A 13,055-nucleotide genomic window follows, 5' to 3' on the forward strand; every position below is an offset into this window, starting at 1 on the left:
CTACAAATTGGGGGTGGTTCTCATTACCTCCTCGGGTTTGATAATTTGCTAGAACGACTCAGGGAACTCAGGAAAGCTCTCTACTTAGGATCGTAGTTTTACTATACAGGATGTGAAATGGGACCAGTCGAAAGAAGAGACCCACAGGGCCAAGTCTGGGAGGGGCCCCAGCGCAGAGCTTGGATGAGGCTCAAGTTTGAGAACCGCTGTTCTGGCCGGCCGAAACCCCTGCAGCGGCTTTAAGAGCTAAGAAATACCACAACTCGCTTACTTTCTAAAACGAACGAACCAAATACCCCAGGACAGGGTATGAGAAATACGTTTCTGTGCTGAGTGGGCAGGAAATAAATAGCTGCATACAATCTAGATTTTCTAGAGTGTCCCGCTTCTGGACCAAACACAACGTATTGACTGTCTTGTCCCAAAGCCTCACATTTGGAGAATTAAAATAATTTCGGTGGAGGGTGTGATGTTCTCAGCAGCTTCAGTGAAGCAAAACTTTTCAAGAAAGTTAAGTAACCACCCCACTCAAAAAAAAGCACCAGAGGGGATGGGGAGGGAGGTGGCGATGTTCTATTTCGTGACCCGGATAGTGATTACGCTGGTGTTTGATCTGTGAAAACTCAATGATATATATGGGCATATCAACATATTTAGATACATCTCACCGTATGTACGTATATGTGTATGTTTCACGCACTTTATGTATGTTATGCTCTTAGTAAGTGAGTTTTTAAAATACGCATTATACTTTAAGGGAGAAAATCCTGTAAGCAGTAAGATCCAGTTAGTTCCACATCTGGGGCCAGATGCCAGCTCTCCCGCTACAGCAGATGCGCCCGTTCAGCTCGGTCCTGTTTCCGCGGGCGCCCGACTGGCTCACCTGCTGGTGTAGCCCGTGACAGGGTTCCAGCGCTGGTTCTCATAGATGTAGACACACTTTACGTCCGACTGCGTGTAGATGTTGCTGGTACTGCTGGCCAGGCCTGGGGGTGGAGAGGAGGATGCTGGACCCAGGCCGCACCTGCCCGCCCGACTAGGTGAGAGCAGGCGGGAGGAGAGGGCCGAGAGGAGTTCACAGGCTGGCTGAGCTTATCTCACAGGCCGGCTGAGCTTATCTCCCAGGGGCTGGCCGGCTTGGGTTTCTCTCCTCTGGGATTATCCTGGGGTTGCATGCCCTGGGTGAGAAGAATCTGACACTCCTCCACCTCATGCCCTGTTCTCACCTGCTCCTCTTCCCCCACCTTCCAGCCCACTTACCTGGCACTGGGCAGGTGTGAGGCCCACCCAGCTCATTCCTTACTAACAAAGGTGCCTTGGACCCCTCATGAAACCCCATGAGCCCCACTTTCCTCATCTGTAAGATGGGGACAAAAGTAATTCCTGCCTCACAAACAGAGAAGCTGTTAAACCTGCACGGATGTGCGTTCCTGGGGTCTCAGTGGACCACAGTTCTACAGGATTAGCCACCTCCACTGTGGGGCATGTGGGCTGTGGCATGGAATGTCCCACCTCGGTGTTTGTTTCTGCCTCCGTTTACCAGTAGGAGACACAGGGACCCTACCTCCAGAACTCGGGGAGCCCCCAGGGGTTCAGCAAGCTCTCGTCCCCTAAGGCACGACCCATCTAAAGGGGAGCTGGAATCTGGGCCTGGGAATCAGGAGACTGGCCCTGGCGGCTGTCTTTCTAGAACCTTCACGGCCTCCAGCTTAGCAGTGGGTGCCCAGGAAGGCCCATTGGGGGCGAGGCCTGGTCTCTGGGCTCTCACGCTTTGTGCGTTGGCCCCGGGATTTGGAGGTTGGCAGTGGTGAAGGTCACCTGTCAGCCAGCTGTCAGCTGAGCGTCAGTACTGGCGCAGCGGCTCCGGCTTGGGGCAGGGAAGCCAGCCAGGGATTAGAGGGGGGACCGGCCCGTGTGGGAGGCTGGGGGCAGGGCTGGGGGAGCTGGTCCTGCCACCCTCACCTTGGAAGCAGCCTCCGCCGTAGCCACCCGTGTACACCCAGGCCGTGTGGTCATAGCCGATGCCCCACACCACGCCCCGGCTGTTGGCCTCCACCACCCGCAGGTGGCCTCCCATTTGCCGCCAGAACCTGGAGATGAGGAGGGAGGGGGAGGAGGGGAGAAACCATCCTGAAGGGCTTTCCAGCAGCTACCCCGCTGCTCCGTGGCCTCCTGGGACGTCCTGCTTTACTCACCTTCGGCCTCCAATGACAGACTCTATTGAGCACAAGGGAACCCGCCTGGCTTCCCACTGGGAATTAACCAGCTAAAGCGAACCCTGAGCTGGTGCAGGAGCCGGTCAGGCCCCCAGCGAGCGGGGGCTTCAAGAGCCCCTGATCCCTGGAGTTATGCAGACGGGAGCGAGGTCAGCAGCCTGAGTGCCCCTGCCCCCTGGGGTCTGGCATGGGCATGTCGCGCCAGACCAGGATAAGCCACCACTCGGGCCAGCACGGCCTCCTGGAGTGCAGGGCGCGGCTGCCACCTGGGGCACGCTCCTGCGGGCGGAGGCCCTGCCACCGTCCAGAGGCAACTCGTCCGACTGGGCGCCGGGCACACAGGGCCGCCAAGAGCGGACGAGCGAAGGGCGGACAGACATCCCCTCTCCCTCCTGTGCAGGGCCTCCCAGCCTCACCCACATCCCCCTGGTCCTCATGGGCTCTGGGTGACCTTCTGGGCCAGGGCCCCAGCTCCGTCAGGCGCAGCCAACTCACATCTGGTCACAGGGCAGCCAGCGCTCGGGGGCCTCGAGGTCTGGGCTGGGCTCGCTCACGAAGATGTCCCCCTTGCAGGTGACGGACCAGATGGCCTGCGGGGAGGGGCGGCCGTGCACCCTCCGGCTCTCACAGCAGCATAGGTTGAGCAGGGCGAGCTGGCGCGGGGAGGGGGCCGGTCAGCGAGGCCGGGCGGCCCAAGCCCGAGGCTCCCTCACCCCCGCCCACGGGACCCCCGCCCGCTCACCCAGTCGCTCATGTCCTGCTCGGTGGCAGCGGCCAGGCGCACAGGCCACCTCTGCCGCGTCCTCTCGGGGGTGTACACGGCGAAGGAGTGCTTGGCCTCATTGAGCACGGGGACCAGCGCCGTCACCTCGTTGAGGAACACGTGGATGTACTGTCGGCAGAGGACAGGCAGCAGGGCCGTCACCGGGGAACCCGCGGGGCTAGGGGTGCCGCGGGCCCCTGGGTGGCGCCCCGTGTGCTGTGGTGACAGGGACGACTGGGTCACCCCGATTCGAGAGCCGACCCCTGGGGGTCCCGGGCCTACGGGGTTTAGTGGTGGGTGGGCAGGTTCTAATGGGGAGGCCTTGCTCGTGAGCAAGAGCCTTAGTGATGTTTTCGATGTGGACGAGGGCATTTAGAGCCAGACTGACTGGGTTCAAACCCCAGCCCCAGAGGGGGCGGTTCTGTCTCCAGAGCCTGGTTGCTTATCTGGAAGCCGAGGGCCGTCAGCGCTGCTGGGGGTGAGGCCAGCACACGCCTGCCGGCCACTGCCCGGTGCTGCCACCGCGGACGGGTGATTGGGAGACGCCACACGCTGTCCTGGGCCAAGCACCTCGGGGCCCGTGTCCCGTGCCCACTCCTGCACCCTGGCTCTGCAACCCCTCCCCTGGGACACCCCAGCCCCCTGTACCTCCCCTCCCCTACACAGCCAACCCGCACCTCCCCCTCCCCTACACACCCCACCCGGCACCTCCCCCTCCCCTACACACCCCACCCCTGCACCTCCCCCCCTCCCCTACACACCCCACCCCTGCACCTCCCCCCTCCCCTACACACCCCACACCCCTGCACCTCCCCCCTCCCCTACACACCCCACCCCTGCACCTCCCCCCTCCCCTACACACCCAACCCCTACACCTCCCCCCTCCCCTACACACCCCACACCCCTGCACCTCCCCCTCCCCTACACACCCTCCCTGCACCTCCCCCTCCCCTACACACCCCACACCCCTGCACGTCCCCCTCCCCTACACACCCCCCTGCACCTCCCCCTCCCCTACACACCCCACCCCTGCACCTCCCCCTCCCCTACACACCCCACCCCTGCACCTCCCCCCCTCCCCTACACACCCCACCCCTGCACCTCCCCCCTCCCCTACACACCCCACACCCCTGCACCTCCCCCCTCCCCTACACACCCCACACCCCTGCACCTCCCCCCTCCCCTACACACCCCACACCCCTGCACCTCCCCCCTCCCCTACACACCCTCCCTGCACCTCCCCCCTCCCCTACACACCCCCCACCCCTGCACCTCCCCCTCCCCTACACACCCAACCCGGCACCTCCCCCTCCCCTACACACCCTCCCTGCACCTCCCCCTCCCCTACACACCCCACACCCCTGCACGTCCCCCTCCCCTACACACCCCCCCTGCACCTCCCCCTCCCCTACACACCCCACCCCTGCACCTCCCCCTCCCCTACACACCCCACCCCTGCACCTCCCCCTCCCCTACACACCCTCCCTGCACCTCCCCCCCTCCCCTACACACCCCACCCCTGCACCTCCCCCCCTCCCCTACACACCCTCCCTGCACCTCCCCCCTCCCCTACACACCCCCCACCCCTGCACCTCCCCCCTCCCCTACATACCCCCCCTGCACCTCCCCCTCCCCTACACACCCCCCTCTGCACCTCCCCCTCCCCTACACACCCCACCCCTGCACCTCCCCCCCTACACACCCCACCCCTGCACCTCCCCCCCTACACACCCCACCCCTGCACCTCCCCCCCCACACACCCCACCCCTGCACCTCCCCCCTACACACCCTCCCTGCACCTCCCCCTCCCCTACACACCCCACCCCTGCACCTCCCCCCCTACACACCCCACCCCTGCACCTCCCCCCCTACACACCCCACCCCTGCACCTCCCTCCCCTACACACCCTCCCTGCACCTCCCCCTCCCCTACACACCCCACCCCTGCACCTCCCCCTCCCCTACACACCCCACCCCTGCACCTCCCCCTCCCCTACACACCCCACCCCTGCACCTCCCCCTCCCCTACACACCCCACCCCTGCACCTCCCCCTCCCCTACACACCCCACCCCTGCACCTCCCCCTCCCCTACACACCCCCCCGGCACCTCCCCCTCCCCTACACCCCCCTGCACCCCCCCCGGCACCTCCCCTATGGCGCCCCCACCCACCTTCTTCTCCTCGTGGACCATGTAGTAGATGAAAAGGATGCTGTCCCGAACTCCATCGTGGCCCGTGAACTGTTCCAGGGCCACACGGACATCCACCCACTTGTGGGGTTTCCAGTCGCACCACCACTGCAGGGCCCCCGTCTTCACCCACACCGACTGCAGCACAGCGGGACGGTGGGACAGGGTCACAGGCAGGCCCTGGGGCGCCACACTCCGGCCCAGTCCCCGGCACCCCGGGGCCACTCTGCTCCCTTCACTGCCGCACTGGGGGCTCCTGCCCGGCCCTCCCGGCTCCCCCCCTTCACCCTAAGGACAGAAGTGATGCCATCAGACACCCGCCAGGTGCCAGGCCCTGAACCAGTGAATCCTATGATTCTCAAACAGTCTGTGGGATCGGCACTGTTAGCCCATGCTCTGGATAGGGAAACTGAGGCCCGGGAGGCTCTGTGCCTGGCCCGATGTCAGAGTGAGTCAGCGGCAAAGCCGGGACCCACACCCCCCGAGACGCGGCCAGGTCCTGTGTGCCTACGACGCAGTGGGGCCTGCACGGAGTTCCTGAGGGCAAGTGAATCAACAAAGGGACTCATCTCTTCATCTTCGATTCTCCACGGGCCTGGAGGGGCCGGCTTCACATCCGAGATGGGCAGACAGCAGGCTGGCTGCCTCCATCTGTGTCCCTCCCGCCTCACGGCAAGGCTGGCCTGCAGCGGGCGCCCGATGGACGTGTGCTGGGGAACGTGCCCCCGGGCACTGCCCACCTGCTCCACGGCCTGCTCGTAGTGTCGGAAGTTCTCCAGCTCCCGCTGGGTCCTCTCGGTGAGTTGCTGGAAGATCTGCTTCCGCCAGGCGGCCGTCTGGGCCGGCGTGATGGGCAGCGAGAGCATCTGCATGGAGGCGGGCAGGCCTGCGGGCCGGTCGGAGCCTCAGGGCTGGGCAGCAGGCCAGGCCTCTCTGCTCTTTTCTTCACCAGCCCTTTCTTTCTGGAAAGCTACCATCTCTGTAAAATGTCCCGTGAGCCCTCCCTCCCATCATTCACCCTGATGGGAAAGCTGATGTCCCCCAGGTCAGCCTAGAATGGCCACCACTGCTGGGACAGGGGGAGGGAAGGGGCTCCAGGCCCACGCCCTTCCTTCTGACGGCCTGGGCTGGCCTTGGAAGGCTCCAGAAAGACGGGCTGAGCACAGTGGGGGCATCAGGCCTGCTCCACCTCCCCTGGGGCACCCTCGGGGGCGCTGGGCCGCTGCCCTTACCCGAGTGGGCGGTGAACCACTTGAGCGTGGTGTGGGCCTCCACAGCACAGCCTCCTCCGGACACCCAGGCCCACAGCGCGTGGCAGTCGGCGCTGTCGGGCTCCTCCAGGCCCAGCGGCAGAAGTGCCAGCGAGGAGAGGTTGGTGGCCTCGGGAAAGTCAGCGGCCGCATGGCTGGGCCCTTTCTTGGGCTCCTTCAGGTCGATGTTGGTCCAGGGCAGCTCGGCCGGGGCGGAGGCAGGGCCGGCGACCTCCACATCACGCTCAGGGTCAGGCCCAGGTCTCTCGGCCTCCGAGTCGCTTGGCACACAGGACTCGCCACCACCCCTCACCTCGTCGCCAAAGAAGCAGCCGGCGCTGGAAGGAGAGGGGCAGACCCGTGATTCCCTCGGGGGAGGACCACGTGCTGTGTGACCCCCGGCCAAGTCACGGCCTCTCTGTGCCACACACACCAATACCTACTCCCCAGGGAGCTGGAACCCCTGGGAACTTTTTTTTTTTAAATTTTTGGCTGCGTTGGGTCTTCATTGCTGCGTTCAGGCTTTCTCTAGTTGCGGCGAGCAGGGGCTACTCTTCGTTGTGGCGTGTGGGCTTCTCATTGTGGTGGCTTCTCATTGCAGAGCACGGGCTCTAGGTGCGTGGGCTTCCGTAGCTGTGGCACGCGGGCTCAGTAGTTGTGGCTCGCGGGCTCTAGAGCGCAGGCTCAGTAGTTGTGGTGCACGGGCTTAGTTGCTCCGCGGCATGTGGGATCTTCCCGGACAAGGGCTCAAACCCGTGTCCCCGGCGTTGGCAGGTGGATTCTTAACCACTGCGCCACCAGGGAAGTCCCACCCTCAGGAACTCTGAAAGGTCCCCAGGCCACACCCAGACCAACCAAATCAATGTTAGGTGGAGATCTGGCAGTATTATTATTTGTTATCGTAAAATACGTGTGATGTAAAATGTACCATTTAAAATTGTAAAATGCAGTGGTGTTAAGTACATTCACAATGTTGTGCAACCACTACCAACTTCCAGAACCTTCTCATCACCCCAAACAGAAACCCTGTACCCATTAAGGAGTCACTCTCTAGCCTACCCTTTTCCCCCAACCTCCTGGCAACCACTAATTTGCTTTCTGTCTCCATGGATTCGCCTATTCTGGACACTTCATATAAACGGCATCGTACACTATATGACCTTTTGTGACTCACTGCTGTCAATTAGTGTAAGATGTCAGGAGTCATCCGTGCTGTAGCATGTGTCAACACTTCATCCCCTTGTATTGCTAAATAATATTCCATTGTATGGATACGCTATGTTTTATTCATCCATTGATGGACATTTGAATTGTTTCCACGTTTCAGCTATTGTGAATAGTGCTTCTTTTAATATTCATGTTCAAATTTTTGTTCGAACATGTTTTCGGTTCTTCTGCGTATCTGTCTAGGAGTGAAACTGCTGGGTCCTATGGTGACTCTATCTTTAACTTCTTGAGGAACTGCCAGACTATTTTCTAAAGTGGCTGCCCTATTTTACACCCCACCAGCAGTGCAGGGGAGTTCTAATTTCTCCACATCTTGTCAACTCTTGTTACTGTCTCCCTTTTTGATTCCAGCTATTCTGGTGGGTGTGAAGTGGTATCTCATGTGGTTTTTTTTTTTTTTTAATGTGGTTTTGTTTGCATTTCCCTCACGTCCCACAACGCTGAGCATCTTTTCCTGTGCTTGTTGGCCACTCGTATCTCTACTTTGGAGAAATGTCTATTCAAGTCCTTTGCTCTTCTAAGTTGAGTTGTTTAATTTGTTTGCTTTTGAGTTGCAAGAGCCCTTTATATATTCTAGATAACAGACCTTGTTAAATATATGATTTGCCACTATTTTCTCCCATTCTGTGGGTTGTCTTTTCATTTTCTTGATAGTGTCCGTTGATGTACAAAATTTTAAAATTTTGATGAAGTCTGATTTATCTATGTTTTCTTTAGTTTCTTGTGCTTTGGGTGTCATATTTAAGAAGCCACTGCCAGTATATGTATAGCTGATTCACTTTGTTATAAAGCAGAAACTAACACACCATTGTAAAGCGATTATACTCCAAAAAAGATGTTAAAAAAAAAAAAAAATATATATATATATATATATATATAAAAAGAAGCCACTGCCAAGCCTAAGGTCATGAAGATCTGGCGTCAGTGGTTCTGGAAATTCTCAGCTGATTCCAATGTGCTGTTCCCTTTGAGAACGACCAGCTGAAGAGCCTAAACCCTCAGGTGAATGTGAGCAAACCCTGCCTGGCCAGCCTCCGGGCATCTCTAGGCTGACGGTGCAGCTGAGCGCTGACCACCAAGCTGGGGGAGCAGGGGCTGTAGACCAGCGTCTGAGGAGGGCCCAAGCTGCAAACGGATGGCGGCCGGCTGCAGAGTGCTGTGCCGAGGGCCCTGGGCCCCGTGACCGGGCAGGTGAGCGCTGGGGGCGTCCCCAGCTGAGACGCTAAGTCGCCTGCCTGCGTTCTAAGGGCCAGTGGGCAGGGCTGGGACGGGTCCACATGCTCTAACCCCTGGGATCTCAAGGCGTGGTCCCCAGAACTGCAGCAGGAGCACACCTGGGACCTTGCAAGACATGCGAAATCTCAAAACAGGAGCTCTGGGGGCGGGGCGTGGAGATCCTCGGGACGAGTTCTCCAGGTGATTCTGGGGTGCGTCTTAGTTCAGGGCCTCTTCTCCAGGCTAGAAACCCTCCATCTGCTTCTCTGCTGTCCTTTGACACGGGGGCCTGAGCGTCCTCCCCGCAAAGAAGGCTTTTCTCTCCCAGACCTTGAGGCTTCAGGACCAACAGGCCAGCCCTGCTCGGGGACGGCCCCCGGCCCCGACACGGAAGGACATCCTGGCCTCGCCCGGCTGCCACCTCCCGCCTCCCGCCTCCCGCCTCCCGCCTCCCGAGTGCTGCCCCCGACCTCAGCCGAGCAGGACCCCAGGCACAGGAAGGGAGGAGGCCACGCGGCCGCGGCTCCCGTGGGTCGGGACCTGCTTTTCTCCCGCCTGGGCTGAGGCCAGGCGGCAGCCTCCTCCGACACTGCCCCCCCCCACCCCCGGACCGACCCCGCGGAGCCCCACCGCCTGCTCACCTGAGGAGGCTGGACAAGCTGCCCGCGCGTGAGCCATCACACTCCCGGCCGGCGACAATGGCCTTCCACGTCTTCCCGCTGAGCTCGCTCTGGGTGACGCCGTGACGGAAGTACAAGGCCCGGTCCGTCCAGCCGATGCCCCAGACCTGGGACAGAGAGAGGTGCTGCTGGGGGGGGGGGAGGGGGGAGGGGGGGAGGGGCGGGGGCAGACTGGGGCTCCCTTCCCCTGGGGGTGTGGGGGGAGCCCCCCAGGTCTGGAGGACACGTCTGCAGATGCAGGCAGGGGGTGGGTGGGTGCGCCTCTGTGGGTGGGCTGGGAAGGGGCTGGGGTGACCGTGAGCTGAGTCCCGGACTCAGATGCAGGACGCGGAGCCCCGAGGGCGCTGGGGGAGGGTGCGGCTCCAAGGTCACGAGGAGCAGGGACCCCGGCCTGGCTCCCCGACCTCAGGCAGACTTGGGCCTTTGGGGCCGCAGCGTCCAGAGGAGGTGCCGGTGCCGGTGGGCACTGTGCGGGGACATGAAGTCCACCCATGTCCCCATCTTCCCTGTGGCCTTGGTGGGAAAGGAGCTGCTCCCCAAGTGAACCCAGAGGATGGTCCTGGTCCTTTTAAAGATGCAAAATAACCTCCTTGATTCTGACCTCAGTTTTATGGGGAAGGTGGCTGGGCGAGCACTGAGGAAGGAAGGTGTGCTGGGCAGCTGAGGGGCCCAGGGGAGGGGCCTGGGAGCAGCCCCTTGGGAGCCCTGGCCTTGGGGGTGCCTGAAGGCGGAGCCGTGGCCCCAGATGGCCTGGCTGGGGGCGGCTGCGGCATCTCTGTCACTTGGTTATCGCACGTGGCCTCCGTGCTCAGGCCCATGGGCACCAGCTAGCACCCGCCTCGCCCCTGCCCTTGCGTGCCCAGCTCACCTGGGCAGGTGAGGACTGTGTGAGGGCACAGGAAAGACCGGCCCCCCCGCCCCCAGGAGGAGCTTTCAGAGCATCAGGAAAGGCGTCACCTTCACACCTTAAGTCTTAAAACTAGCCCAACTATGTTATCCACCAGAACGAGGCTTTGCTATGGGAACCGTGAAGGTGATGTTTAAAAGATGCTGCTCTTACAGAGTTGGGAGATGTTTTGTCCTGTACTCAGTGATCTGATTTCGCCCCGAAACTTCTCAACAAAACTTTCCAGTCTCCAGGGTGAACGGCCCTCCCCAGATCCGTGCTCGCTACCACTGCTCTGAGGGTCCTCGGGGGAGCGACCCAGGACAGTGGGGGCTCCAGGACTTGGGGGGAAGCAGCCCCCTCGGGTGCCCTCGCGGGCCTGGAGTGGGCAGAGGTGCTGGGATGCCCTCCCGTGTCAGCCTCCTGAGCATGCCCAGTGGAAAGGGACGGCGGGAAGCATGGGGGCCCCATTCTGATTCCTCTGCCGCCCCCCCCACCACCCCTGGGGACCAAGGCTCGGGACCACACACACCTGGTCGTTGAGCCCCACGTTCACCATCATCATTTCTCCAACCATCTCGATCCAGCTGGTGCCACAGGGGTTGTGAGAATTGACGCCTCTTCGGAACCAAACCTGGGAAAGTCAGAAATAAACACGCCTCCTGGAGGGCCACTGAAATAGAAGGGGTTTTTTTTTAAGGCTTGGGAAGAACAAATGAATAATTTGGTCCTTTGGTTCAGGCCACAGGTGAGCACAGCACATTGTTCAGAAAGGATGCCCCTGACGTGGGGTTAGAAAGAGATGATGGAAGCAATGCGAAATCAGCTTATTTCACTGGACTTGCCTCTGATAAAGTCAAAACGACAAGCTCTGGACAGGAGAGAGGGGAGGCATTCATTTAGCTGAGGGTTTCAGAAAATTAGCTTCTGATTATTTGAAATGTTACAGCCTGTTGCGCAATAAATACAGTCATTCTGCACTTTGTACAGGGGCGCAGGCAATGTTTGGGGGGTCACCAAACATCTTGGAGATCACCAGTGACGTCAACAACAGAATACGCACGGTGCCTGGCTGACACTGGATTTGTTCCAAAGGGTGTAGACCACTCTCCCGAGAACAAAAAACCACACAACCCTCAATGATAAACGGAGCCCTTGGACCCAGCCCCCAGGGACCCCGTCCTACCTTCCGGTCCTTGGTGACGGCCCAGACGACACCGACTCCTGCGGAGACATGCAGGATTCCATTTTCAGACGTGGGAGGCTCCACCACGGACCACGAACTTCCTACCCGGCCCCAGAAGACAGTGCAGGTGGCCCCCATCACTGGGAGCTCCGGGGAGAAGGTGGGCGCCCCCACCCTCCTCTCCCGCGCAAGGTGCAGGGCTGCCCACCTTTGGGATTGTTCCTGTTGATTCCTTCCCGGACCAAGGCCTGTCCCTCCCAGAGCGACACCCACAGCAGGTCGTGGGGCCCACAGCTGATCTGAACCGCCTCCCCTGGGGTGTCCACCAGGGACCACGACGAGCCTTCGGGGTTGGAGTGGCTGACGTCCTCTCTGTACCACACCTGGGTGGAGAGAGAAACCCAAGGGGAGGGTCAGGCAGGGTCAGGCCGGGGCTCTGTGGCCGGGTTGGCTGCCTGAGCTTGGCTGCATTTGCATCAGCCCGTGCACAGCCCGAGCATGGGGTCTCCAGGGGACCAGGGGTCTCCAGGGGACCAGGGGTCTCCAGGGGACTGGGGACCAGGGTGCCGGGACTGTCCAGATCTCGCTCACCCTGCCCCCACTGCCATCGGGATTCTCGACCAGATTAGATGACTCCTCCACCCCTGCTAAAAAATGCGACACTGACACCAGTATTTTGGTGGTCCTAGGGGACAGACCTCTTCTGTCGTCTGCTTGTGAGAACTCCAGCCCCAGCCCAGGTGTCTTGCGCCCCCTAGTGGCACAATGCGCTCAGGACACCTGTCTCTAGGGGAAGCCGGGGCCCCAGCGGCTGGATGAGAAAACCCCCAAGCCCCCTTCAAAGGAATGTCTAAAACGTCCACTTCTTTTTCTCCTTAACCTGAAGACGGGGAGCATAATCAAATATTTAAGACTGAGCCACCCGCTCCTATTGTCCAAACTGGCTGATTTCATCTGGAGGGGGCGGCACATTGCTGGCGTGGTCAGGAGGTCTGGGGTCCACAGCCTCCCGACCCTGTCACCTTGTCCTTCTTTTTCTTTTTAAAATTCTTTATTAGTTAGTGGGATTTATTACTCATACTAATTTTATTTGTAAACTTTAAATTCTATGCTATCTGAACAGACTGCCTTAACACTTGTGAATTATGTGACATGATCTCACTTATAATAATGAATAAAACATTTTCAATGATTTAGTACAGACAGAATTTTCCAAGGAAAAAAGACAATGGATTGGTTATAAGCCTCCATCATGATCACCATCACTCACAAATGCGTGTGCTATGGGCCCTGTTTGCACATGATGGTTTGCTGGGTGCTTCTTCGAACACCTTATCCAGTGAATAAATCAGCCGCTGGGTCAACTGCCTTCCTGCACTGCAGAACCCGGCCTTGGCAGCCCCGCTTCTGCTACCTGCTGGTTTGGGCCCAACTGTCTGCCCAG

At 60.1% G+C, this 13,055-nt stretch overlaps 1 protein-coding gene across 5 annotated transcripts in view; it reads right to left on the reverse strand.

The window, feature by feature from the left end:
* TECPR1 (tectonin beta-propeller repeat containing 1) overlaps positions 1 to 13,055 on the reverse strand; it is a 30,394-nt gene that overhangs the window by 8,516 nt on the left and 8,823 nt on the right. For 4 of the 5 annotated variants that reach the window (XM_057529599.1, XM_057529598.1, XM_057529602.1 and 1 more), the window contains exons 6-16: positions 11,820 to 11,994; positions 11,612 to 11,712; positions 10,958 to 11,059; positions 9,501 to 9,646; positions 6,400 to 6,755; positions 5,908 to 6,053; positions 5,150 to 5,305; positions 2,959 to 3,108; positions 2,712 to 2,869; positions 1,963 to 2,090; positions 884 to 986 (exon numbers count right to left, since the gene is read on the reverse strand). In XM_057529599.1, coding sequence (XP_057385582.1) covers positions 884 to 986; positions 1,963 to 2,090; positions 2,712 to 2,869; positions 2,959 to 3,108; positions 5,150 to 5,305; positions 5,908 to 6,053; positions 6,400 to 6,755; positions 9,501 to 9,646; positions 10,958 to 11,059; positions 11,612 to 11,712; positions 11,820 to 11,994 — 1,721 coding nt within the window. The remainder of the gene's footprint in view (positions 1 to 883; positions 987 to 1,962; positions 2,091 to 2,711; positions 2,870 to 2,958; positions 3,109 to 5,149; positions 5,306 to 5,907; positions 6,054 to 6,399; positions 6,756 to 9,500; positions 9,647 to 10,957; positions 11,060 to 11,611; positions 11,713 to 11,819; positions 11,995 to 13,055) is intronic. The other variant, XM_057529600.1, reaches the window with a different exon arrangement.

This window comes from Balaenoptera acutorostrata, chromosome 15 (assembly GCF_949987535.1).
Source record: "Balaenoptera acutorostrata chromosome 15, mBalAcu1.1, whole genome shotgun sequence".
Classification (NCBI taxonomy): domain Eukaryota; kingdom Metazoa; phylum Chordata; class Mammalia; order Artiodactyla; family Balaenopteridae; genus Balaenoptera; species Balaenoptera acutorostrata.